General features: G+C 38.0%; 2 protein-coding genes across 2 annotated transcripts; both read right to left on the reverse strand.

Moving 5' to 3' along the window:
• Positions 1-332: 332 nt before the first annotated feature.
• LOC128647532 (uncharacterized) lies at positions 333-10,878 on the reverse strand. The gene is made up of 5 exons (XM_053700316.1): positions 10,845-10,878; positions 4,114-4,230; positions 3,452-3,565; positions 1,149-1,310; positions 333-547 (listed from the first exon to the last, which is right to left on the reverse strand). The coding sequence occupies exons 1-5, from the start codon at positions 10,876-10,878 to the stop codon at positions 333-335; spliced, it is 642 nt and encodes a 213-aa protein (XP_053556291.1).
• An 827-nt stretch (positions 10,879-11,705) lies between these two features.
• On the reverse strand, positions 11,706-16,281 carry LOC128647533 (uncharacterized). Its single transcript, XM_053700317.1, has 5 exons — positions 16,215-16,281; positions 15,603-15,719; positions 15,011-15,124; positions 12,484-12,645; positions 11,706-11,920 (listed from the first exon to the last, which is right to left on the reverse strand). The coding sequence occupies exons 1-5, from the start codon at positions 16,279-16,281 to the stop codon at positions 11,706-11,708; spliced, it is 675 nt and encodes a 224-aa protein (XP_053556292.1).
• Positions 16,282-26,888: the final 10,607 nt, after the last annotated feature.

The raw sequence follows: 26,888 nt of genomic DNA on the forward strand, positions 1-26,888 counted from the left end.
CTTCACAAGACAAGCAAACATAAGCTTCCAGGGATTATAGTTGCTCCGAGGAGTCCAAAATCACTGAGAACAGGGGTGAGGTTGTAGGGGGTTGGAGAGGTAGCCTTATCTGTCTGGTATCCATGACAATATGGTTCGCCTATGGTGCTTAATCTGGTGAGATAGGTGTTCCCTGATTCCTAACTACCTCTCCCAGAGATATTATTAATCTTTCATATACCAATGTATGTTAAAATATAAAACAATATAGGACAGAAGGTTTGTAAAAGATTCAAATTTATTTTATAATTATAAAGTGATTTGATCGACTGCATTTTTTATTCATAAGCTGGTCAAACAGACAAAACAGAATGTTCTTCTTCATCTGTCCCTTCATCATCACTGCTTTTAACGATGACCAAGATGATAACAGCAGTTAATACAGCAGCTCCGAAGAACCCAAAGATCATCCAATAGATCAATGGGTGGCGCCATGCAGTAAGGGGACGGCTATATGGTGGCTGCTGTTCTCTCTCAACAATCAAATCCTCTTCTTTAAGGCTGTTCACTGCAAATTAAACAAAATTGAATTTGGATAAAGCAGATAATAGGCAGATCTCAAAGGTAAAGTATATTCAATATTAGAAAACAGATAGAAAACTGAACGATGATGTTCTAAACAGCTCAGGGAACAGTAACAAAAGGTATGTCTTATTATAACTGAGCTAATATCTGATTAGTTACCATTAGATTGCTGATGTTATTTTAAAGTTAAACCATTAAAATAATTAATTGTAAAGATTAGTCAAATCTAACAGAGCACACCATTTACTAGGAATAGAATCGTTTGTCTCTGTAAGGGCTGGACACATCAATTTTACATCAATTTAATATAAAAAAAGGAAACGTTAAAATGTCAAACCTTGTTTGGCAACATTTATAGGAAAGTTGTTTTGAGCTATGATTTTTTTTCTTTAACTGAAACAAATGCAACATGGAAATAGTCCCTTCTAAATGTATATGAATCCAGTCTGTGTTTATGTACAAAAATATTAAACTATAATATTATTATTTATTTATTTATTTATTTATTATTTAACCTGTAATAGATCACCCACTATGCAGTATTATGTTTCTTAAAGCAACGTAACTTTGTTAAATACACTTACAGTCTCTCTTGTTGACTCTAGCTCCAGATGTCTCCAGTCTTGCACCTTTTGGTATTATGAAGGTCTTGAACCCTCTCTTTCGCCTACGATAGCCTTCAGCATAGCCTTTGGCATCATCCGTCATCAGCGAGGCCTTGCCCTTATTGAAGGACTTTCCAAGAGCTGTTGAGTAAAGAGACAGCATGTTGGTTAAACTATACAATAAGAGATGACCCGTGTTTTATTATCATTACATATTGTAAAACTAAATAGGATACATTTAATCAGCCATGACCCACTAGTGTTGTATGTACAGACCTAACCTACTAGTGCTGTATGTATATACCTAACCTACTAGTGCTGAATGTACAAACCTGACCTACTAGTGCTGTATGTACAGACCTAACCTACTAGTTCTGTATGTATATACCTAACCTACTAGTGCTGAATGTACAAACCTGACCTACTAGTGCTGTATGTACAGACCTGACCTACTAGTGCTGTATGTACAGACCTGACCTACTAGTACTGTATGTAAATACCTGATCTACTAGTGCTGTATGTAAATACCTGATCTACTAGTGCTGTATGTACAGACCTGACCTACTAGTGCTGTATGTACAGACCTGACCTACTAGTTCTGTATGTACAGACCTGACCTACTAGTGCTGTATGTACAGACCTAACCTACTAGTGCTGTATGTACAGACCTAACCTACTAGTACTGTATGTACAGACCTGACCTACTAGTGCTGTATGTAAAGACCTAACCTACTAGTGCTGTATGTACAGACCTGACCTACTAGTGCTGTATGTACAGACCTGACCTTCTAGTGCTGTATGTACAGACCTAACCTACTAGTACTGTATGTACAGACCTAACCTACTAGTGCTGTATGTAAAGACCTAACCTACTAGTGCTGTATGTACAGACCTGACCTACTAGTGCTGTATGTACAGACCTAACCTACTAGTACTGTATGTACAGACCTAACCTACTAGTGCTGTATGTAAAGACCTAACCTACTAGTGCTGTATGTATAGACCTGACCTACTATTGCTGTATGTACAGACCTGACCTACTAGTGCTGTATGTACAGACCTAACCTACTAGTGCTCTATGTACAGACCTAACCTACTAGTGCTGTATGTATAGACCTAACCTACTAGTGCTGTATGTACAGACCTAACCTACTAGTACTGTATGTACAGACCTAACCTACTAGTGCTGTATGTAAAGACCTAACCTACTAGTGCTGTATGTATAGACCTGACCTACTAGTGCTGTATGTACAGACCTGACCTACTAGTGCTGTATGTACAGACCTGATCTACTAGTACTGTATGTAAAGACCTGATCTACTAGTGCTGTATGTACAGACTTGACCTACTAGTGCTGTATGTACAGACCTGACCTACTAGTACTGTATGTAAAGACCTGATCTACTAGTGCTGTATGTAAAGACCTAACCTACTAGTGCTGTATGTATAGACCTGACCTACTAGTGCTGTATGTACAGACCTAACATACTAGTGCTGTATGTACAGACCTGACCTACTAGTACTGTATGTAAAGACCTGATCTACTAGTGCTGTATGTAGAGACCTAACCTACTAGTGCTGTATGTACAGACCTAACCTACTAGTGCTGTATGTACAGACCTGACCTACTAGTGCTGTATGTACAGACCTGAGCTACTAGTGCTGTATGTACAGACCTGAGCTACTAGTGCTGTATGTACAGACCTGACCTTCTAGTGCTGTATGTACAGACCTGACCTTCTAGTGCTGTATGTACAGACCTAACATACTAGTGCTGTATGTACAGACCTGACCTACTAGTGCTGTATGTACAGACCTGACCTACTAGTGCTGTATGTACAGACCTAACATACTAGTGCTGTATGTACAGACCTGACCTACTAGTGCTGTATGTACAGACCTGACCTACTAGTGCTGTATGTAGAGACCTAACCTACTAGTGCTGTATGTACAGACCTAACCTACTAGTGCTGTATGTACAGACCTGAGCTACTAGTGTTGTATGTACAGACCTAACATACTAGTGCTGTACGTAATAAACATGAGAACATGTAATGTCTGAGTATGGCTATATATATAGTGTTTAATCAGCAGGACATTTATGTACAATCATATGTAAAACTGCTCTCCTCTTCTCCTCCAGGCAGCTATTTCACAGTATGAAATGTACCAACAATGTATAGAATTCTCCATGCTAGAAGCAAATACTTATGTGTACTAACATAATAAACTATAAGTTCACTTAAAACAAAGGAACAACAATGGCCAAACATAGACTTTACCTTTAGAAACATCTTTACGTGTTACGTCATACAGGGCATCAGAAAATATATCCCAGGACATGTCTCCTAGTTGGTCAAGGAGTTCCACCAGAATGTCAGGACATTTGTCTTTGTCTGTTGCAAATAAACGAAATACAAAAAAAGTATTAATCAGATCAATTCATTTATTGGATTTGTTTATTTTAATGACTGTGTTTCAGTGTTTATGTTAAAGGAATGTGAAGCATGCTGGGTAATAGAAAACTGAGTATAATAATAGTAATAATAATATATAATAAAAATTATTATGATAATAAAAGTAATAACCATTACTTTTGGGTAGTTAGTATAAGGGTGTATGTAAACAAGGGCACTTATCAAAGGGAGCTAAAAAGTGAGATAAAAATGATAAAAACTAGAAGGAAATGTATTAAAGGGAGTCTATAAGGAAGCTAAAAGCTGGAATTCTATAGAGTTTTGCTAGGGCTGTTTATTATTTTAAGAAAACACCTTTAGACTTTAGAAGAATGTTCTTCACTACAGTAATGCCTGATGCAGTGTTTCTTATTGTGCTAGTGACTGTTTAATAATGCACAAAGCATAAACTATAATGTGCCATTGTTATCAATGTAATCTATATTGTTTTGTCTTTAACCAGTTCATCCTTCTGTTAATAAACCTACCGTATTCCCTGCGTTGACCAAGTGATTCTGTAATATCCAATAGAAGATCCTCACACTGTTTTGGTGATAATTGACTAATAAGTCGTATGAGCATGTGCGGCCCCACGTCATCTGACACTGGAAAGGATAAATACTGGTGTCAACTTCTAAATTACTATGTATTTAAACTTCAAGTTAACTGTACATGAAACTGGAGAATTATATTACAAAGTGATTTTTGTTTATTACTGCAGCCAATCACTTAAGCACTTTAAATAGACCATACTTTTTATTATCACTACTAGGGGATATAAATCTATAGAAATAGTAATAACATGACTACCATTGCAATAAATAAGGTATATATGTTATCATCTGACAATAACTTGTTCATATTTATCTAAAAATACAGATACACAAATAACCTGATTGCTATCTAGCAAATATTATCTAACCTGAACAACTCAGTCTCCTGCTACTCTTAATAATACCATATAATATAATTATTTTTATATATATATATATATATATATATATATATATATACATATGATACAACATAATCATATCTACAAAAAATAAATTGGTGATAATGTCCTTTTAAATTGCTTTCTTACCTGAGTCGTCACATGCACCAAATTGATAAATAAAGATAAGCAGCACTGCAATCTTTAAAGCAAACATGATAATTCTCTCAGTATTCACAAGTAAACAACCGGAGTAAAGTGTACTGGGATTTGCTCTAACAGTCTTTATAACATTCAGAGGCAGCTATGACATCACAGGCTACAGCGATTCAAGTATTGACCTCATAGTGTACAATGATAGTTTGTGATGTCATAATCAGAATTTACATGGAAATCTAACAGGATTATAAAGATGCTGTAGAATGGCTTTAGCTTTCTCTGTTGAAATGAATGATCAGTACAATTTTGTATGAGTTTACTTTTTTGGAGTCACAATTGTGTTGCAAATGTCTGTGAAATGGTTTTCAACATACAGCAGTTTCCTCAAATTATTATAAGATTGAGATCCTTCCCAAATAAAGAAAAAATAATCCATGAGACCTCTTTTGATCTTCTTTGTAGGGGAACCACTTAGAGGATGAGGAACTGTGTGTGTGTGGGGAGGGCAGAGTTATTTCTGTGATAAAATATTGCTGCATTAGGAGCAGTAAAACAAACTAATGGGACATATTATTTGAGTCTTTAATAAAATTTTAATTATACAGTCACAAAATTAGCATGATAAGAATTATAACCACATCCGTGGGTAGAGCCACATTATAGTAGTCTCTTAGGCCTAGATTTAGAGTTTGGCGGTAGCCGTCAAAACCAGCGTTAGAGGCTCCTAACGCTGGTTTTTACCGCCCGCTGGTATTTGGAGTCAGTCAGGAAAGGGTCTAACGCTCACTTTGCAGCCGCAACTTTTCCATACCGCAGATCCCCCTACGCCATTTGCGTATCCTATCTTTTCAATGGGATCTTTCTAACGCCGGTATTTAGAGTCGTGGCTGAAGTGAGCGTTAGAAATCTAACGACAAAACACCAGCCGCAGCAAAAAGCCAGGAGTTAAGAGCTTTCTGGGCTAACGCCGGTTTATAAAGCTCTTAACTACTGTGCTCTAAAGTACACTAACACCCATAAACTACCTATGTACCCCTAAACCGAGGTCCCCCCACATCGCCGCCACTCTATTAAAAATTTTTAACCCCTAATCTGCCGCTCCGTACACCGCCGCCAGCAACGTTATCCCTATGTACCCCTAATCTGCTGCCCCTAACATCGCCGACCCCTATATTATATTTATTAACCCCTAATCTGCCGCCCCCGCTATCGCTGACACCTGCATATTTTTTTAACCCCTAATCTGCCGCTCCGTACACCGCCGCAACCTATGTTATCCCTATGTACCCCTAATCTGCTGCCCCTAACACAGCCGACCCCCTATATTATATTTATTAACCCCTAATCTGCCACCCCCAACGTCGCCTCCACCTACCTACAATAATTAACCCCTAATCTGCTGACCGGACCACACCGCAACTATAATAAATGTATTAACCCCTTAAGCTAAATCTAACTCTAACCCTAACACCCCCCCCTAACTTAAATATAATTTAAATCTAACGAAATAAATTAACTCTTATTAAATAAATTATTCCTATTTAAAGCTAAATACTTACCTGTAAAATAAACCCTAATATAGCTACAATATAAATTATAATTATATTGTAGCTATTTTAGGATTAATATTTATTTTACAGGCAACTTTGTAATTATATTAACCAGGTACAATAGCTATTAAATAGTTAATAACTATTTAATAGTTACCTAGTTAAAATAATTACAAAATTACCTGTAAAATAAATCCTAACCTAAGTTACAATTAAACCTAACACTACACTATCAATAAATTAATTAAATACAATACCTACAATTATCTACAATTAAACCTAACACTACACTATCAATAAATTAATTAAAAACAATACCTACAAATAAATACAATAAAATAAACTAACTAAAGTACAAAAAATAAAAATTAACTAAGTTACAAAAATAAAAAAATATTTACAAACATTAGAAAAATATTACAACAATTTTAAACTAATTACACCAACTCTAAGCCCCCTAATAAAATAACAAAGCCTCCCAAAATAAAAAAATGCCCTACCCTATTCTAAATTAAAAAAGTTCAAAGCTCTTTTACCTTACCAGCCCTGAAAAGGGCCATTTGCGGGGCATGCCCCAAAGAATTCAGCTCTTTTGCCTGTAAAAAAAACACATACAATACCCCCCCCCAACATTACAACCCACCACCCACATACCCCTAATCTAACCCAAACCCCCCTTAAATAAACCTAACACTAAGCCCCTGAAGATCTCCCTACCTTGTCTTCACCACACCGGGTCCCGATCGGTCCAGAGGAGCCTCTGAAGTCTTCATCCAAGCCCAAGCAGGGGCTGAAGAGTGACGTCCATCATCCGGCTGAAGTCTGGATCCAAGTGGCAAATGAAGAAGTCCATCTTCGGGAAGAAATCTTCATCCTATAAGGGCAGAAGAGGACATTCGGACCGGCAAACATCTTCATCCAAGCCGCATCTTCTATTTTGTTCCATCCGATGAGGACCGGCTCCATCTTGAAGACCTCCACCGCGGATCCATCCTCTTCTTCCGACGACTAGACGACGAATGAAGGTTCCTTTAAGGGACGTTATCCAAGATGGCGTCCCTCGAATTCCGATTGGCCAATAGTTCCGATCAGCCAATAGAATGTGAGCTCAATCTGATTGGCTGATCGGATCAGCCAATCGGATTGAACTTGATTCTGATTGGCTGATTCCATCAGCCAATCAGAATTTTCCTACCTTAATTCCGATTGGCTGATAGAATCCTATCAGCCAATCGGAATTCGAGGGACGCCATCTTGGATGACGTCCCTTAAAGGAACCTTCATTCGTCGTCTAGTCGTCGGAAGAAGAGGATGGATCCGCGGTGGAGGTCTTCAAGATGGAGCCGGTCGTCATCGGATGGAACAACATAGAAGATGCGGCTTGGATGAAGATGTTTGCCGGTCCGGATGTCCTCTTCTGCCCGGATAGGATGAAGATTTCTTCCTGAAGATGGACTTCTTCATTTGCCGCTTGGATCCAGACTTCAGCCGGATGATGGACGTCACTCTTCAGCCCCAGCTTGGGCTTGGATGAAGACTTCAGAGGCTCCTCTGGACCGATCGGGACCCGGTGTGGTGAAGACAAGGTAGGGAGATCTTCAGGGGCTTAGTGTTAGGTTTATTTAAGGGGGGTTTGGGTTAGATTAGGGGTATGTGGGTGGTGGGTTGTAATGTTGGGGGGGGTATTGTATGTGTTTTTTTTACAGGCAAAAGAGCTGAATTATTTGGGGCATGCCCTGCAAATGGCCCTTTTCAGGGCTGGTAAGGTAAAAGAGCTTTGAACTTTTTTAATTTAGAATAGGGTAGGGCATTTTTTTATTTTGGGGGCTTTGTTATTTTATTAGGGGGCTTAGAGTAGGTGTAATTAGTTTAAAATTGTTGTAATATTTTTCTAATGTTTGTAAATATTTTTTTTTTTTTTTGTAGCTTAGCTATTTTTTATTTTTTGTACTTTAGTTAGTTTATTTAATTGTATTTATTTGTAGGTATTGTATTTAATTAATTTATTGATAGTGTAGTGTTAGGTTTAATTGTAGATAATTGTAGGTATTGTATTTAATTAATTTAATGATAGTGTAGTGTTAGGTTTAATTGTAACTTAGGTTAGGATTTATTTTACAGGTAATTTTGTAATTATTTTAACTAGGTAGCTATTAAATAGTAAATAACTATTTAATAGCTATTGTACCTGGTTAAAATAAATACAAAGTTGCCTGTAAAATAAATATTAATCCTAAAATAGCTACAATATAATTATAATTTATATTGTAGCTATATTAGGGTTTATTTTACAGGTAAGTATTTAGCTTTAAATAGGAATAATTTATTTAATAAGAGTTAATTTATTTTGTTAGAATTAAATTATATTTAAGTTAGGGGGGTGTTAGTGTTAGGTTTAGACTTAGCTTTAGGGGTTAATACATTTATTATAGTAGCGGTGAGATCCGGTCGGCAGATTAGGGGTTAATTATTGTAGGTAGGTGGAGGCGACGTTGGGGGCGGCAGATTAGGGGTTAATAAATATAATATAGGGGTCGGCGGTGTTAGGGGCAGCAGATTAGGGGTACATAGGGATAACATAGGTTGCGGCGGTGTACGGAGCGGCAGATTAGGGGTTAATAATAATATGCAAGGGTCAGCGATAGCGGGGGCGGCAGATTAGGGGTTAATAAATATAATATAGGGGTCGGCGGTGTTAGGGGCAGCAGATTAGGGGTTCATAGGGATAACATAGGTTGCGGCGGTGTACGGAGCGGCAGATTAGGGGTTAATAATAAAATGCAGGGGTCAGCGATAGCGGGAGCGGCAGATTAGGGGTTAATAAGTGTAAGGTTAGGGGTGTTTAGACTCGGGGTTCATGTTAGGGTGTTAGGTAGGAAGTGTTTCCCCATAGGAAACAATGGGGCTGCGTTAGGAGCTGAACGCTGCTTTTTTGCAGGTGTTAGGTTTTTTTTCAGCTCAAACTGCCCCATTGTTTTCTATGGGGGAATCGTGCACGAGCACGTTTTTGAAGCTGGCCGTGTCCGTAAGCACCGCTGGTATCGAGAGTTGCAGTGGCGGTAAATATGCTCTATGCTCCCTTTTTTGGAGCCTAACGCAGCCCTTCTGTGAACTCTAAATACCAGCGGTATTTAAAAGGTGCGGGGGGAAAAAAGCACGCGTAGCTAACGCACCCCTTTGGCCGCAGAACTCTAAATCTAGCCGATAGTCTCTTGAACTTGGGTTTAAAAGACATCAGACGAGATTACAAGTGGAGTGTTATTTACCGTTCCCACTCAACTCAGCTTTTTGTGTGTGTCAGTTGCGCTTGTATTATGAGCTGAAAGTAAACTGCTTTCGTTCACGCACTTATTGTGCATAAAAAGCCAAACTTACAATACTGAGCTCACGATAACCTTTTCCCCCATTGAAGACAATGGAGCAAAAAAAGTGTGAAAAAATTCCTAACACCCAACTTGCTTGCAAACCCGATCACATACTCTCATGTGCGTTAACTCCACATGAAAATATAAATATAAATATATACTTATTCCTAAATACATATTTCTATGTATCTGATAGTATTTTGGTACAATATATACTGTATATATACATAGTGACGTGCTGAACAACAGTTATAATAAATATTAGTGTCGGCCAAACGTTGTACCAAATATTAGTGCTGGCCAACAGTTATAAAAAATATTAGCGTCGAACAGCAGTTATACCAAATATTAGTGCAGACTGCCAAACAACAGTTATATCAAATATTAGTGCCAAACAACAGTTATATCAAATATTAATTCTGGCCAACAGTTATACCAAATATTAGTGCCGAACAACAGTTATACCAAATATTAGTGCTGGCCAAAAGTTGTACCAAATATTAGTGCTGTCCAACAGTTGTTATGCATGTGATAACATTTCACATTTAATTTGGACAATAATCCTTTTTATATCCCTTACAAAATATGGACCCATATCACAATCTAATTTAGGAACCCCAAAAACACTGATTTCTGTCCCACTTACCAAGTCATTTCACTCTCTGTGTCACTAATTAATTTTAGTCTCTGCATTTCAAGCTGCCTAAAACCACCAGATGATTCCTATCCTACCCACACCAACTCACTAATATCCCTCCCACATTAGGAATAGTTTATTTATATTCCTCCCACACCATTGATTTCTCTAAAAAAAAACCCACTGATTCCTGTCTCCACTCAAACTAAATCATGTCTGATTTACACCACCATTTCTCTTTCCATAGCACTAATATATTCCTGTTTCACACCAACATAGGAGCAATGTATAACAATAATTAACTAGAAAAAAAAAATATTTGTGTGACGGATACCCGGCTACCCCGACTGGGTAGCTCCGCCAAAGGGGTCCTTCTGCTGCCTGGAACAAGATGCTATGTAGCACAGGAAAGTGATTCTAGCAGGAGCCCACCCAAATAACTAGACAGACTAGCATTCAGGTGAAACGGTGAAACAAGAACTGACTTTATTGGGACAAACACACATCTTTTATACGTACAACTCATCTTGATAAGACATGAGACAATGCCACAGTTTTCCCACCATTCCCTCACCTCCAGACACGCTGGCGCCGGCCATAGCAGCCATGGTCCTACAGATTCACAGTACCCAGGGGTGGCAGTTTTTGGAGTGATCCCTAGGGGGAGCGGTGGCACTTCCAGGGTGTTATTTTAAAGCTCTCGGTCCCCAGAATCTACAGTCCAAAAAGCGATGTGATCCGTGGCTGGGGACCAGAGTTATGCTGGTTTAAACGTCCACCTGGAAGTCCAGGGAGAATAGGGGTTATAGGGGGAACCAGAACCCCCGGTTCCCAAGGGAGCTCCCTTAAGGCAATCACCTTACCTCTGGCCCACCCTGAGAGGCAGCAAACCCCAGAAGAGCAGAGCTCTGGGACAAAGGGCCACTGGAGCGACCTGGGTCAATGGGCACCGGTATCCCTGGACGATGCGGCCGACCGGTAGTTCCAGGGGCCCGGCCAGCCTAGGAGGAGATAGGCAGGTGTTCGTTGTGAGGCAGCCGACCGGGAGTTCCAGGAGCCCGGCCAGCCTAGGAGGGTTTTCTTGGTCATACACCAGCTCTTCACAAGACAAGCAAACATAAGCTTCCAGGGATTATAGTTGCTCCGAGGAGTCCAAAACCACTGAGAACACAACAGGGGTGAGGTTGTAGAGGGTTGGAGAGGTAGCCTTAGCTGTCTGGTATCCATGACAATATGGTTTGCCTATGGTGCTTAATCTGGTGAGATAGGTGTTCCCTGATTCCTAACTACCTCTCCCAGAGATATTATTAATCTTTCATATACCAATGTATGTTAAAATATAAAACAATATAGGACAGAAGTGGTGTAAAAGATTCAAATTTATTTTATAATTATAAAGTGATTTGATCGACTGCATTTTTTATTCATAAGCTGGTCAAACAGACAAAACAGAAAGTTCTTCTTCATCTGTCTCTTCATCATCACTGCTTTTAACGACGACCAAGATGATAACAGCAGTTAATACAGCAGCTCCGAAGAACCCAAAGATCATCCAATAGATCAATGGGTGGTGCCATGCAGTAAGGGGACGGCTATATGGTGGCTGCTGTTCTCTCTCAACAATCAAATCCTCTTCTTTAAGGCTGTTCACTGCAAATTAAACAAAATTGAATTTGGATAAAGCAGATAATAGGCAGATCTCAAAGGTAAAGTATATTCAATATTAGAAAACAGATAGAAAACTGAACGATGATGTTCTAAACAGCTCAGGGAACAGTAACAAAAGGTATGTCTTATTATAACTGAGCTAATATATGATTAGTTACCATTAGATTGCTGATGTTATCATTTTAAAGTTAAACCATTAAAATAATTAATTGTAAAGATTAGTCAAATCTAACAGAGCACACCATTTACTAGGAATAGAATTGTTTGTCTCTGTAAGGGCTGGACACATCAATTTTACATCAATTTAATATAAAAAAAGGAAACGTTAAAATGTCAAACCTTGTTTGGCAACATTAATAGGAAAGTTGTTTTGAGCTATGATTTTTTTTCTTTAACTGAAACAAATGCAACATGGAAATAGTCCCTTCTAAATGTATATGAATCCAGTCTGTGTTTATGTACAAAAATATTAAACTGTAATATTATTATTTATTTATTATTTAACCTGTTTCTTAAAGCAACGTAACTTTGTTAAATACACTTACAGTCTCTCTTGTTGACTCTAGCTCCAGATGTCTCCATTCTTGCACCTTTTGGTAATATGAAGGTCTTGAGCCCTCTCTTTCGCCTACGATAGCCTTCAGCATAGCCTTTGGCATCATCCGTCATCAGCGAGGCCTTGCCCTTATTGAAGGACTTTCCAAGAGCTGTTGAGTAAAGAGACAGCATGTTGGTTAAACTATACAATAAGAGATGACCCGTGTTTTATTATCATTACATATTGTAAAACTAAATAGGATACATTTAATCAGCCATGACCCACTAGTGTTGTATGTACAGACCTAACCTACTAGTGCTGTATGTATAGACCTTACCTACTAGTGCTGTATGTACAGACCTAACCTACTAGTGCTGTATGTACAGACCTGACCTACTAGTGCTGTATGTATAGACCTGACCTACTAGTGCTGTATGTACAGACCTAACCTACTAGTGCTGTATGTACAGACCTAACCTACTAGTTCTGTATGTATAGACCTGACCTACTAGTGCTGTATGTACAGACCTAACCTACTAGTGCTGTATGTACAGACCTAACCTACTAGTTCTGTATGTATAGACCTGACCTACTAGTGCTGTATGTACAGACCTAACCTACTAGTGCTGTATGTACAGACCTAACCTACTAGTTCTGTATGTATATACCTAACCTACTAGTGCTGTATGTACAGACCTGACCTTCTAGTGCTGTATGTACAGACCTCACCTACTAGTGCTGTATGTACAGACCTGACCTACTAGTACTGTATGTAAATACTTGATCTACTAGTACTGTATGTAAATACCTGATCTACTAGTGCTGTATGTAAATACCTGATCTACTAGTGCTGTATGTACAGACCTGACCTACTAGTGCTGTATGTACAGACCTGACCTACTAGTGCTGTATGTACAGACCTGACCTACTAGTGCTGTATGTACAGACCTAACCTACTAGTACTGTATGTACAGACCTGACCTACTAGTGCTGTATGCAAAGACCTAACCTACTAGTGCTGTATGTATAGACCTGACCTACTAGTGCTGTATGTACAGACCTGATCTACTAGTACTGTATGTAAAGACCTGATCTACTAGTGCTGTATGTACAGACCTGACCTACTAGTGCTGTATGTACAGACCTGACCTACTAGTACTGTATGTAAAGACCTGATCTACTAGTGCTGTATGTAGAGACCTAACCTACTAGTGGTGTATGTACAGACCTGACCTACTAGTGCTGTATGTACAGACCTGACCTACTAGTGCTGTATGTACAGACCTGACCTACTAGTACTGTATGTAAAGACCTGATCTACTAGTGCTGTATGTAGAGACCTAACCTACTAGTGCTGTATGTACAGACCTGACCTACTAGTGCTGTATGTGCAGACCTGACCTACTAGTGCTGTATGTACAGACCTGACCTACTAGTGCTGTATGTAAAGACCTGATCTACTAGTGCTGTATGTACAGACCTGACCTACTAGTACTGTATGTACAGACCTGACCTACTAGTGCTGTATGTACAGACCTGACCTACTAGTGCTGTATGTACAGACCTGACCTACTAGTGCTGTATGTACAGACCTGACCTACTAGTGCTGTATGTAGAGACCTAACCTACTAGTACTGTATGTAAAGACCTGATCTACTAGTGCTGTATGTAGAGACCTAACCTACTAGTGCTGTATGTACAGACCTGACCTACTAGTGCTGTATGTACAGACCTGACCTACTAGTGCTGTATGTACAGACCTGAGCTACTAGTGTTGTATGTACAGACCTAACATACTAGTGCTGTATGTACAGACCTGACCTACTAGTACTGTATGTACAGACCTGAGCTACTAGTGTTGTATGTACAGACCTAACATACTAGTGCTGTATGTACAGACCTGACCTACTAGTACTGTATGTACAGACCTGAGCTACTAGTGTTGTATGTACAGACCTAACATACTAGTGCTGTATGTACAGACCTGACCTACTAGTGCTGTATGTACAGACCTGACCTACTAGTGCTGTATGTAGAGACCTGACCTACTAGTGATGTATGTACAGACCTGACCTACTAGTGCTGTATGTACAGACCTGACCTACTAGTACTGTATGTAAAGACCTGATCTACTAGTGCTGTATGTAAATACCTGATCTACTAGTGCTGTATGTACAGACCTGACCTACTAGTGCTGTATGTACAGACCTGACCTACTAGTGCTGTATGTACAGACCTAACCTACTAGTACTGTATGTAAAGACCTGATCTACTAGTGCTGTATGTAATAAACATGAGAACATGTAATGTCTCAGTATGGCTATATATATAGTGTTTAATCAGCAGGACATTTATGTACAATCATATGTAAAACTGCTCTCCTCTTCTCCTCCAGGCAGCTATTTCACAGTATGAAATGTTCCAACAATGTATAGAATTCTCCATGCTAGAAGCAAATACTTATGTGTACTAACATAATAAACTATAAGTTCACTTAAAACAAAGGAACAACAATGGCCAAACATAGACTTTACCTTTAGAAACATCTTTACGTGTTACGTCATACAGGGCATCAGAAAATATATCCCAGGACATGTCTCCTAGTTGGTCAAGGAGTTCCACCAGAATGTCAGGACATTTGTCTTTGTCTGTTGCAAATAAACAAAATACAAAAAAGTATTAATCAGATCAATTCATTTATTGGATTTGTTTATTTTAATGACATTTTTTTGTGTTTCAGTGTTTATGTTAAAGGAAATAACATAATAACCATTACTTTTGGGTAGTTAGTATAAGGGTGTATGTAAACAAGGGCACTTATCAAAGGGAGCCAAAAAGTGAGATAAAAATGATAAAAACTAGGAGGAAATGTATTAAAGGGAGTCTATAAGGAAGCTAAAAGCTGGAATTCTATAGAGTTTTGCTAGGGCTGTTTATTATTTTAAGAAAACACCTTTAGACTTTAGAAGAATGTTCTGCACTACAGTAATGTATGATGCAGTGTTTCTTATTGTGCTAGTGACTGTTTAATAATGCACAAAGCATAAACTATAATGTGCCATTGTTATCAATGTAATCTATATTGTTTTGTCTTTAACCAGTTCATCCTTCTGTTAATAAACCTACCGTATTCCCTGCGTTGACCAAGTGATTCTGTAATATCCAATAGAAGATCCTCACACTGTTTTGGTGATAATTGACTAATAAGTCGTATGAGCATGTGCGGCCCCACGTCATCTGACACTGGAAAGGATAAATACTGGTGTCAACTTCTAAATTACTATGTATTTAAACTTCAAGTTAACTGTATATGAAACTGGAGAATTATATTACAAAGTGATTTTTGTTTATTACTGCAGCCAATCACTTAAGCACTTTAAATAGACCATACTTTTTATTATCACTACTAGGGGATATAAATCTATAGAAATAGTAATAACATGACTACCATTGCAATAAATAAGGTATATATGGTATCATCTGACAATAACTTGTTCATATTTATCTAAAAATACAGATACACAAATAACCTGATTGCTATCTAGCAAATATTATCTAACCTGAACAACTCAGTCTCCTGCTACTCTTAATAATACCATATAACATAATTATTTATATATATATATATATATATATATATATATATATATATATATATATATATACACATATAATATAACATAATCATAACTACAAAAAATAAATTGGTGATAATGTCCCTTTAAATTGCTTTCTTACCTGAGTCGTCACATGCACCAAATTGATAAATAAAGATAAGCAGCACTGCAATCTTTAAAGCAAACATGATAATTCTCTCAGTATTCACAAGTAAACAACCGGAGTAAAGTGTACTGGGATTTGCTCTAACAGTCTTTATAACATTCAGAGGCAGCTATGAGATCACAGTCTACAGCGATTCAAGTATTGACCTCATAGTGTACAATGATAGTTTGTGATGTCATAATCAGAATTTACATGGAAATCTAACAGGATTATAAAGATGCTGTAGAATGACTTTATCTTTCTCTGTTGAAATGAATGATCAGTACAATTTTGTATGAGTTTACTTTTTTGGGGTCACAATTGTGTTGCAAATGTCTGTGAAATGGTTTTCAACATACAGCAGTTTCCTCAAATTATTATAAGATTGAGATCCTTCCCAAATAAAGAAAAAATAATCCATGAGACCTCTTTTGATCTTCTTTGGAGGGGAACCACTTAGAGGATGAGGAACTGTGTGTGTGGGGGGAGGGCAGAGTTATTTCTGTGATAAAATATTGCTGCATTAGGAGCAGTAAAACAAACTAATGGGACATATTATTTCAGTCTTTAATAAAATTTTAATTATATAGTCACAAAATTAGCATGATAAGAATTATAACCACATCCGTGGGAAGAGCCACATTATAGTAGTCTCTTAGTCTCTTGAACTTGGGTTTAAAAGACATCAGACCAGATTACAAGTGGAGTGTTATTTACCGTTCCCACTCAACTCAGCTTTTTGTGTGTGTCAGTTGCGCTTGTATTATGAGCTGAAAGTAAACTGCTTTCGTTCACGCACTTATCTTGCGTAAAAAGCCAAACTTACAATACTGAGCTCACGATAACCTTTTCCCCCATTGAAGTCAATGGAGCAAAAAAAGTGTGAAAAAATTCCTAACACCCAACTTGCTTGCAAACCCGATCACATACTCTCATGTGCGTTAACTCCACATGAAAATATAAATATATACTTATTCCTAAATACATATTTCTATGTATCTGATAGTATTTTGGTACAATATATACTGTATATATATATATATATATATATATATATATATATATATATACATAGTGACGTGCTGTCATAGGAGGCAGGGGAGGCAGTGCCTCACCTGTCAAATTTTAAGAAAATAAGTTTGTAATAATGATTTTTTTAAATTGTCATGTTTTTCAGATGCATATTTGCAAAAATTTACACACCCCTGAGCGATCCATGTTGCGCAATGAAGGAGAGGCAGTGAGTCATTCAGCTGCCCCTCCATTGCGCAACATAGATGGCTTGCTAGTTTGTGTATGAGCCGCAAGAGATAGCGCCACCCAGTGGTGCTGTTTAAGCTTCTCGCGGCCCATACACTCCTAATAGAGGCTGCTCTCCAAGCAGCCTCAAGAGCCAATCAGGTCTGCTCAGTGACATCATGTGACTTCTAGTTCAGAAGGAGAAATAAGTTTACAAGGAGCTGTTTTAAACCTGTCTTCTTATGCATTAAACAAAAATGAAATAAAAGTATTAAATTATGGCTTGGGCTTCTGTCCTAGTGGTGATTTTAATCTTTTTCAAACTGTTCTTGATGTAAATCGCTTCATTAGACAACTAACTATTAAAAAGCATTTTAAAACTGAAGTGGTGGATCTTGAAGCAGATACATCTGAACAGCTCGAAAGGAAACAGACTAAAAAGTCTGTTAAAAGACAAAAATCTAACTTTTATCCCACCAGAACAAGAGGCCCACAGTTAGAGCTTTTTCACAAAAGGGTGTTAGAAGATCTTACAGTTTTAAAAGAAACTGTAAAAGTTAAACATAAAAGATCCAATTTGACTTACAATGAAAAAAAAGCTCTAAAGAGCCTTGAAGAAAATGAAAATATAGTGATAAAACGATCAGATAAAGGAAATAGTATTGTGGTATGTGATAGGGACTGGTATGTAAATGAGTCTTACAGACAATTAAGAGAAAATGAGGTATATACAAGATTAAGTTCTGATCCAACTTTGAGAATTCAAGAAAAATTACTATCCTTATTAGATGACGGTTTGGAGAATGGGTATCTAGACAGAAAAACGTTTGACTCTTTGTATGTAGAAAATCCACGTATACCAATTTTCTATCATCTCCCTAAAACCCATAAAGGTGTTAAAGATATTAAGGGTAGACCCATTATATCAGGGTTGGAATCTATATTAGAACCCTTATCCAACTGGATAGATGATATATTACAACCTATGGTACACAATCTTGACAGCCATCTTAAGGACACAACAAATGTGTTGAATATTTTTGATGATTTTGAGTGGAGAGATGCCTTCAGCTGGCTTTCAATAGATGTAGTATCACTGTATTCTATGATTCAACATGAATTAGGCTTAAAAGCCATTGAATATTTTTTAGATCTTGAAACAACCTACGATCCTTACTTTAAGAGCTACATCCTGGAGGTTATAGAGTTCCTCCTTAGACATAACTATTTTATGTTTGAGGGGGAATTCTATTTGCAAAAACAGGGGACTGCTATGGGGGCGCGGTTTGCGCCCTCATATGCAAACCTCTTTATGGGATGGTTAGAGAGAAGTCTCATTACCAATGATGCTAACCCATTTAAAGGCTCTATATTTCTCTATAAGAGATTTATAGATGACCTGTTGATTGTATGGGATGGTGACGAAATAGGCAAGGATATGTTTTTAAACTATCTTAACAATAATAGATTTGGTATGAGATTTACCTCTGACTGGAGTAAAGAAAGAATTAGCTACTTAGACCTTGTTTTGATTGCTGATAGACAAAATGGGAGAGTCATTACAGACCTATATAGAAAACCGATTGCGGGCAATGCTTTATTGCACGCCAAAAGTAATCACCCAAAATATGTCATCAAGGGGATAATAAAGGGTCAAATGATGCGAACCAGAAGGAATTGCTCCCAAGATAGAGATTTCGTTAGAGCAAGGTCAGAACTAACTGAAAGAATGGTAGCTAGAGGTTATAATCAACAACAAGTAATGAGCATTGGAGAAAAAGTGAGTAAAATGGACAGGAAAGATCTCTTGAAAATAAAAGAGAAAACAGATAAGAAAGATAGCAGACGATGGGTGGAGTCGGCCGCAACAATGACAGTTGCTTAAGCCCAGAGCTCCTTGCTGAGAGCCGCAAAACACCGGACCTACAGTATGTTCATACGAACCTATTACTACTAAATTAGATGGAACAGAGTTGGGAATTCTCAGAGAACACTCCGGTGCCACTCCGGAGTTTAATGGACAAAAAATAAGCACTTTAGCTCACTTTTACAGATTTATGAAACTACAGTCCGGCGGCCATCTTGGAAATCGAGTGGCGCAGCACTTACAAGAGAACCTCACGATCCTCTAATCTGCACAGAATAGACCTAGCTGGGGTAAGTCCTATGCCCAAGAAAACTTCAGACAAGTGTGAGGAAAGGTCTGAGGAATGCTGAGGATTGTGAAATAAATTACTGGAAGGGGACAGCCTAATATAGTAAGTGCCTGATTACCACAAGCAACTGGACACAGTGCTGGAGTTTTTCTGTTCTCCCTTTTGTTTTTTCTCACCCACTAAAGACACCAGAAACTCTAACACAAGCAAAACCCAGTGCACTAATACAATTCAGGCTTTACAGTACTAGAGAAGGGGAACATTTGTAATCAGCCATATACCACAAATTGCCATATCATGACTACTAAGAGAAATGTTAAACCGGTTAAAACAATCAAACCACAACAGACTAAAGGACATTCAGTCAGCTCATTCTTTAGCCCATCAGAGAGGAAGGAACTGGAAAGCCTTAAAACAACCGTGGTATCCCCGCACCTCACAGTCCCTTCACAAGATTCTCCAGAAACATCGAATGAGGAGCATACTCAGATACCCACACATATTCTTTCCTCTCTGGCTTCTACACAGGACATTGCTAAAATAGTAAGAACATGTATCAGAGAAGAGCTGATGGAACTAAAGCAAGATTTACATACAGTAGGCTTTAGGATGGAAGCTCTAGAGGATAACCAAGATATGATTAAAGCAGAGGTGACAAACATACAAGAAACAATTGAGCAGCAATCAGAACAGATAGTGGCGCTGCAGGATAAAATGGAGGACATGGAGAATAGGAATAGACGGAAAAACATAAGAATTAGAGGCGCTCCAGAATCAGTTCTCCCTAAGGACCTTCCAGTGTATTTACCAGCTTTATTTCAGCATTTATTGGATGACCCTAATGCAGCTACCATACAATGGGTGAGGGCACATAGGGCGTTAAGGCCCAAACCACCTGATACAGCACCCCCCAGAGACATCATCATTAAATTCAAAAACTTCCAAGAAAAGGAAAACCTTATGGCTGCGTCGAGGAAAAAACAACCCGTCAGGTTCCGCGGTGTTGTCTTACAATTCTACGCAGATCTGGCAGTTCGTACTCTACAACGTAGAAAAGAACTTTCTCCAATTACAACCATCCTTAGAAATAAGAGGATCCCGTATAGATGGGGATTCCCATTTCAACTCATGGTTATTCATAATAACAGATGGGTCCACTGTTCAAGTCCACAAGAAATACCACAGTTTTGTAAATTATTGGACTTAGATCCTCCCCCTATACCATCTACTCAGCAGGAATGCCCGTCGGAGAGTGCAAAATCTCAAGCGCAGAAGAAAAAAGAAACATGGAACACTATTCAACCTAAAAAAAAAGGTAGACTCTCACAAACACAGAAATCTACTGCTACACCCTCACAGCGAGGGGAGACGAGGTCCCCTACCTCTTCTAAGGATGAAGAGGACTCAGAACCAGAATCTCTGTGAATAAGACTGTTCGGATTCGTGAGTAAAGTTGTTTTATGTGTGCTATTATTCCATGACTCTGTTTATCGCCTTAAGGCGAAGATTCCTATAATTTTATAGAGAGACTTTGTTTCAGGACTAAGTCAAAGACATTCCTGTTGGCCACCTAGGTGGCAAAATTAAGTTCTCTGGTGTTACTTACTTATAGTAATTATGATAAGAATACTCGCGGTTTCTCTAGGATACCCCTGAGTTTGTGTTATTAGAAAATTGATGCTAATTATTAGACGTTTACTGTTAAGGCATGTGTTTTTATTTGTATTTGTATTTTCTTTTAATTACGTTTTCAATGCAGGTCCCATTTTTTCATATTTCGTGTACATTCAAAAGAAAGCAGGTTATTGGTATTTACAAGGTTTCAATTCTGGTATAATTTCAAATGACAGGTATAATGTTAGACATATGTTACTATGACACACACACTACAAATAATCTCACAAAATGTTAGGGGATTTAATTCACCTAACAAGCGTTCAATGGCATTGCTTGACTTATCTAGGAGGAAAGCAGATATTTTGTTTCTACAGAAGACACATTTCAAAAGGCACAGAGAACCTAAATATCTAGGCTCCCATTTTACCCAACACTACCACAGTTCTGATCTACAAAAAAAGAGGGGGGTTAGCATTTTATTCCATAGGAACACAGCCTTCCATCACATACAAACCACCAAAGATACCGAAGGACGGTTTCTGGGAGTCTTTGGACTTCTATATGGAACCCCAGTCTCATTAATTAATATATATGCTCCAAATGTTCAGCACATCCCATTTTTTCGTAAAATGTTCCAGAAACTAGTAGACATGGCCAAAGGTATTGTCATCCTGGGGGGAGACTTTAACTTCCCTCTTCAACCACTAAAAGATAGTTCAAATATCAATGTCTGCGTTTCTAAGAAAACCGCACAATTTCTGTGGAAAAACTTAAGGGAGCACAATCTTTATGACTCCTGGAGATATTTCCATGAGGACAAGATTGATTACACATTCTTTTCAGCCCCCACAAAAATGTACAGCAGATTAGATTATTTTTTCGTAAACCAAGTAGGTCTCCCTCACCTTTCAAACTCCCAAATCAAAGCCACCACATGGTCTGATCATTCTGCTGTATTACTCTCTCTAAACTGGCCCAATTTCTAGGAATACTGAATTCATATGGAAGTTGGACGATACAATATTACACAAGACTGAGCACACAGAGGCCTTGACACGCTCCCTGCAGGAATTTTTTGCTATCAATAACACCCCTGATATTGAAATCTCCACCTTGTGGGAAACACATAAGTGTTACATGAGAGGGGAGTTCATAAAAATTAGGGCACAAAATAAAAAAAGAGCCCTCTTAAGATACACTGAATTGGCTGAATCACTATCTAAATTAGACCTACAACATAAGAAAACACCTACTGACCCACAAGTATTACAAGATTTAATGTGCACTAGAAACCAATTGAAATCTCTCCTAGCCCAAGAACAACAAGCTATCACTCACAAAGTTAAACAAAAAATTTTCTATGAAGGTGATAGGGCAGGGAAATTATTGGCCAGAGCTCTTAAAAAGAGAAAATTGAAATCATATATCCACCATTTGATCACCCCTCAAAAACAAAAGGTGCAAACTACCCCGGAGATAGGTACACAATTCCGGGAATACTACCTTAAATTATATAACATAGCTCCTACCGCCGCTAAGCCCATTGAAGACTCAGAGTTAGAACACTACTTACAGAACTGTACCCTGCCTTCCCTGACTCCCGAACAGAGAACTGAGTTAGACTTACCCATTACCCATCAAGAAATTCTTAGAGGACTTAAGGAAATGAATAAGGGTAAAAGCCCAGGCCCAGATGGCTTTTCAGTGAATTACTATCAATTCTTTAAAGATATTTTGTCCCCTTTCCTTCTTCAACTTTTTAATGAGGTGGGGGAGGGGAACCCATTTTCTAAAAACATGGTTGAGGCTCATATAACAGTACTACCTAAACCTGATAAACCCCCCACAACCCCATCAAGTTTCCGCCCTATCTCCTTAATTAATACAGATATAAAACTTTACGCTAAGATTATTGCCTCTCGTATTAATAAACTTCTCCCTACACTAATACATGTCAACCAAGCAGGTTTCACTCCCTCCCGTGAAGCCAGGGACAATACAATAAAACTACTTAACCTTCTCGACTATGTCACAGTTAATGAGATACCAACTATATTTCTATCAATAGATGCCGAAAAGGCTTTTGATAGACTAAACTGGAAGTTCCTGAAGGCAACCTTATATAAATTTGGATTTGGACAAACAATAGTTGAAAAAATATTTGCATTGTATAATTCCCCCTCGGCTAGAATTAGACTAAATGATTCCCTAACCCCCCCAATAACTATTGCCAATGGTACGAGACAGGGCTGCCCGCTCTCGCCTTTGTTGTTTGTTCTGGCAATGGAGATTTTGGCATCCAAAATCAGGCAGAACTCAGAGATAAAAGGAATTGAGGTCCAAGGCAATCAGTATAAAATGGCATTATATGCCGATGATGTCATGCTCACATTAACATCCCCTGCCACGTCACTTAAGGCGTTATCGTCAGAGCTCTCAAACTACAGCAGGTATTCTTTCTTCAAAGTTAATGAAACTAAGTCAGAATTCATCAGCTTTTACAACCCCCCTAGTTTGGTGGATAAGATACAAACAGACTTTGGGTATCATCATAACACGAAATCAATTAAATATTTAGGTATTCAAATCCCTGAAAATAAGTCATTAATATTTTCATTAAACTATCTCCCATTACTGCAAAAACTTAAAAAGGAACTACATGAGTGGAAACATAAAAGTATATCTTGGATAGGTTGTATAAACTCAATAAAAATGATGGTACTCCCCAAGATACTATACACATTCCAAGCCCTCCCCATACAACTTCCTGACTCATATATACGCTCTTTACAAAAGGTTCTCAATTCCTTTATCTGGTCTGAACATATGATAAGGGTCCCTATGCACACGTTGTATATGCCTAAAGATAGAGGGGGATTAGGGGCCCCAAACATAGCACTCTATAGATTAGCAACACAGCTGGTACGTATCATTGATTGGTGTAAAAACGGTATAAATAAGGAATGGATTACACTAGAACACTCACTAGCCTCTTTTCCCAATCTTGGTAGTGCCTGCTGGATATCTCCTACTGAACAAACATGTACTACGTCAATATCCTCACTCACAAGAGAAACTTTTAAATCCTGGCACTATGTTCTCAAACATTTCCCTTCTATATCATCCATTCCATCCCCCTTATCCCCAATTATCACTAATCCTGTCTTTCAAATAAAGTACAAAAGTATTGGTACAACCGACAGCACGATCCACACTCTAATTCCATTTAGTAAGGTTTTAAGGGGGCAGTCCCTATGTACAAAAGAAGAGCTAATAGAATTGAATATTGATCACTTTCAACAATGGTATAAGTTTTTCCAACTCCAGCATTATATTAGCACACACCCTGATAAACAGCAAATTCTTAGAACACGCACACCGTTTGAAAATATATGCTTCTCACAAATGGCAACTAAGGGCCACCTCTCTATGACCTACCAACAACTACTAAGTTATCACTCACGCAAGCTACCCTCCTATACAGAGAAGTGGGAGAAAGATTTAAACTCCCCTCTTACAGAAAAGGATTGGCTTACCATAATTAAACACATGAACTCTTCTACCACATCTATGAAATTCAGGGAGACAAACATGAAGTTACTAAGTAGATGGTATTTGACACCGCATAGGTTATCCCTGATCTACCCTAACACCCAAGCCTTATGCTGGAGAAATTGCGGCCAGACAGGTACACTGCTTCACGTGTGGTGGCACTGTCCAAAAATACAGGAATTTTGGAGACTGGTGACCTCTGAGATTCGCAAAGCCACAGACCATGACATATCCTTAGACCCACAGACGTGTTTATTCCATAAGCCAACCAAGATTAGATGCAGGCTTAGAGCGGTAATACTGAATATGATGCTGAATTGTGCTAAACAGTTAATTCCAAGACGATGGAAAAGTGTTGATGTTCCATCTAGAGAGGAATGGATAAACTCCACCACCTTAACATTATCCCTAGAGAAATACCATTATGGTTTAGTGAACAAACTGGAGGAATACTATTCTATTGTGTTTCTATGGGAGGAATATTTGAATGCTGAAAAAAGGAAAAGAACTTAAAATGCCTTAGTCACTAACCTGTTTAAGAATACCACCTCTGTAAATAAGCCCAGTTTTGAAGGACTAGAACATTATTGTTAATTTAATGCCTGTGAATTAACTGAGACCTGAACTGCATTATTGTTTTACAACTGTAATTGTTTGATTTCTATTAATAAAGAAAAATTTTCAAAAAAAAAAAAAAAAAGAAAGATAGCAGACCTCTCTTTATTACCCAGTTCTCAGATCAGTACAAGGATGTCTGTGACATTATAAATAAATATCTGCCTATAATCTATGGAGATAGTACCCTAAAACCAATAATTGATGAAGGCTGTAGATTTGTATATAAAAAAAGTAAGTCGTTGGCTAATATACTATCTCCCAGTGAACTTAAAAATAAGGAAAGGGGTGCAGGAAGTTCCTGGCTGCATACAAATGGAGTGTACAAATGTGGAAGTAAAAGATGCAGAGCATGTGGGTATATCAAAGTAACCAAGACTTGTAAGTCATATACTACTGGATCAGAATATGATATCAAGGGCTGTATAAAATGTTCTACTGATCATGTTATCTATTTAGTTGAATGCACAGAGCATAAAAACCAGTACATAGGAATGACAACAAGGGATGTAAGAACTCGTATTCGAGAGCACATCTCATATATAGAAAATGATATATCATGCTCTGCTCTTGCATCCCACTTTATAGAGGAACATGATCAGGATATAAGTACCTTCAGTTGGTCAGCCATTGAACACATTCAAAAGTCACACAGAGGTGGTGACAGGCTAAATACTCTAAAAAAAACAAGAGGCATATTGGATTTTTGTATTTAAGACATTAGTCCCAGAGGGATTTAACTCAGAACATGACATCATTAATTGCTGGAGTAATAAATAGTTAAATTTAAGAGTAGTATAATCTAGCAATATTTGGCCTATCAACCCCAACTTTCGTTAGTTCTATATATGGGAAGTTTAAAGCTAAAATTGAGTCAATAATAGTATACATATATAAACAAACAAGACTGCATAAAAGTAACTTTCTAGATATCTAGCTATTATAAGGAAACTAATGCTAAATAAAGGCTATATAGCTATATTAAATGTACCATAATAGCTATGGGGTTGCTGTGGCATAGTGCTTAAGTCTAATGCCTCTTAACGCAAAGGTTGTGAGTTCAACCCCAGCCTCAACTGCTGAAAAAACTTTTTCTGTATATGATTTTTCTATATGTGTCTTTAATAGATGTGTTAGAAGTTGGCGTTGTAAATGACTAAAAATGAGTACCTTCTTTTGGGTTGAATTTGCAATTCAACACTAGCTGAGTCTTTCTATAAAATGCTACATAAAGACACTTATAGGATTAAGATTAACCTATGTAAGTTAATAGAATTTTTTTCCAAGCTGTCAAGCCGATTGAGGCTAAATCCTATTGTATACATTTGATTGGAGTAAATGTTAGAGGGCGTATACCTGTACACAGGTAAAAAGGCTACAGGTGTAGAGGTTCAGGTATGGTCTATGATTAAGGCGGTCAGGATCCGCCGAAACATGCAAGACTGAAACCGGACCTCACATCAGCTCCTAT

This window comes from Bombina bombina, chromosome 2 (genome assembly GCF_027579735.1).
Source record: "Bombina bombina isolate aBomBom1 chromosome 2, aBomBom1.pri, whole genome shotgun sequence".
In the NCBI taxonomy this organism is placed as follows: domain Eukaryota; kingdom Metazoa; phylum Chordata; class Amphibia; order Anura; family Bombinatoridae; genus Bombina; species Bombina bombina.

What these genes read in the sequence shown, in the direction of transcription:
- LOC128647533 (XM_053700317.1), bottom strand. Translation starts at nt 16,281, where the DNA reads ATGTTTGCTTTAAAGATTGCAGTGCTGCTTATCTTTATTTATCAATTT. An exon ending in TGGTGCATGTGACGACTCAG is followed by an intron (nt 15,720 to 16,214) that starts GTAAGAAAGCAA and finishes TATCCTTTCCAG; the next exon opens with TGTCAGATGACGTGGGGCCG. An exon ending in ACGTAAAGATGTTTCTAAAG is followed by an intron (nt 12,646 to 15,010) that starts GTAAAGTCTATG and finishes TTTACTCAACAG; the next exon opens with CTCTTGGAAAGTCCTTCAAT.
- LOC128647532 (XM_053700316.1), bottom strand. Translation starts at nt 10,878, where the DNA reads ATGGCTGCTATGGCCGGCGCCAGCGTGTCTGGAG. An exon ending in TGGTCAACGCAGGGAATACG is followed by an intron (nt 3,566 to 4,113) that starts GTAGGTTTATTA and finishes TATTTGCAACAG; the next exon opens with ACAAAGACAAATGTCCTGAC. An exon ending in ACGTAAAGATGTTTCTAAAG is followed by an intron (nt 1,311 to 3,451) that starts GTAAAGTCTATG and finishes TTTACTCAACAG; the next exon opens with CTCTTGGAAAGTCCTTCAAT.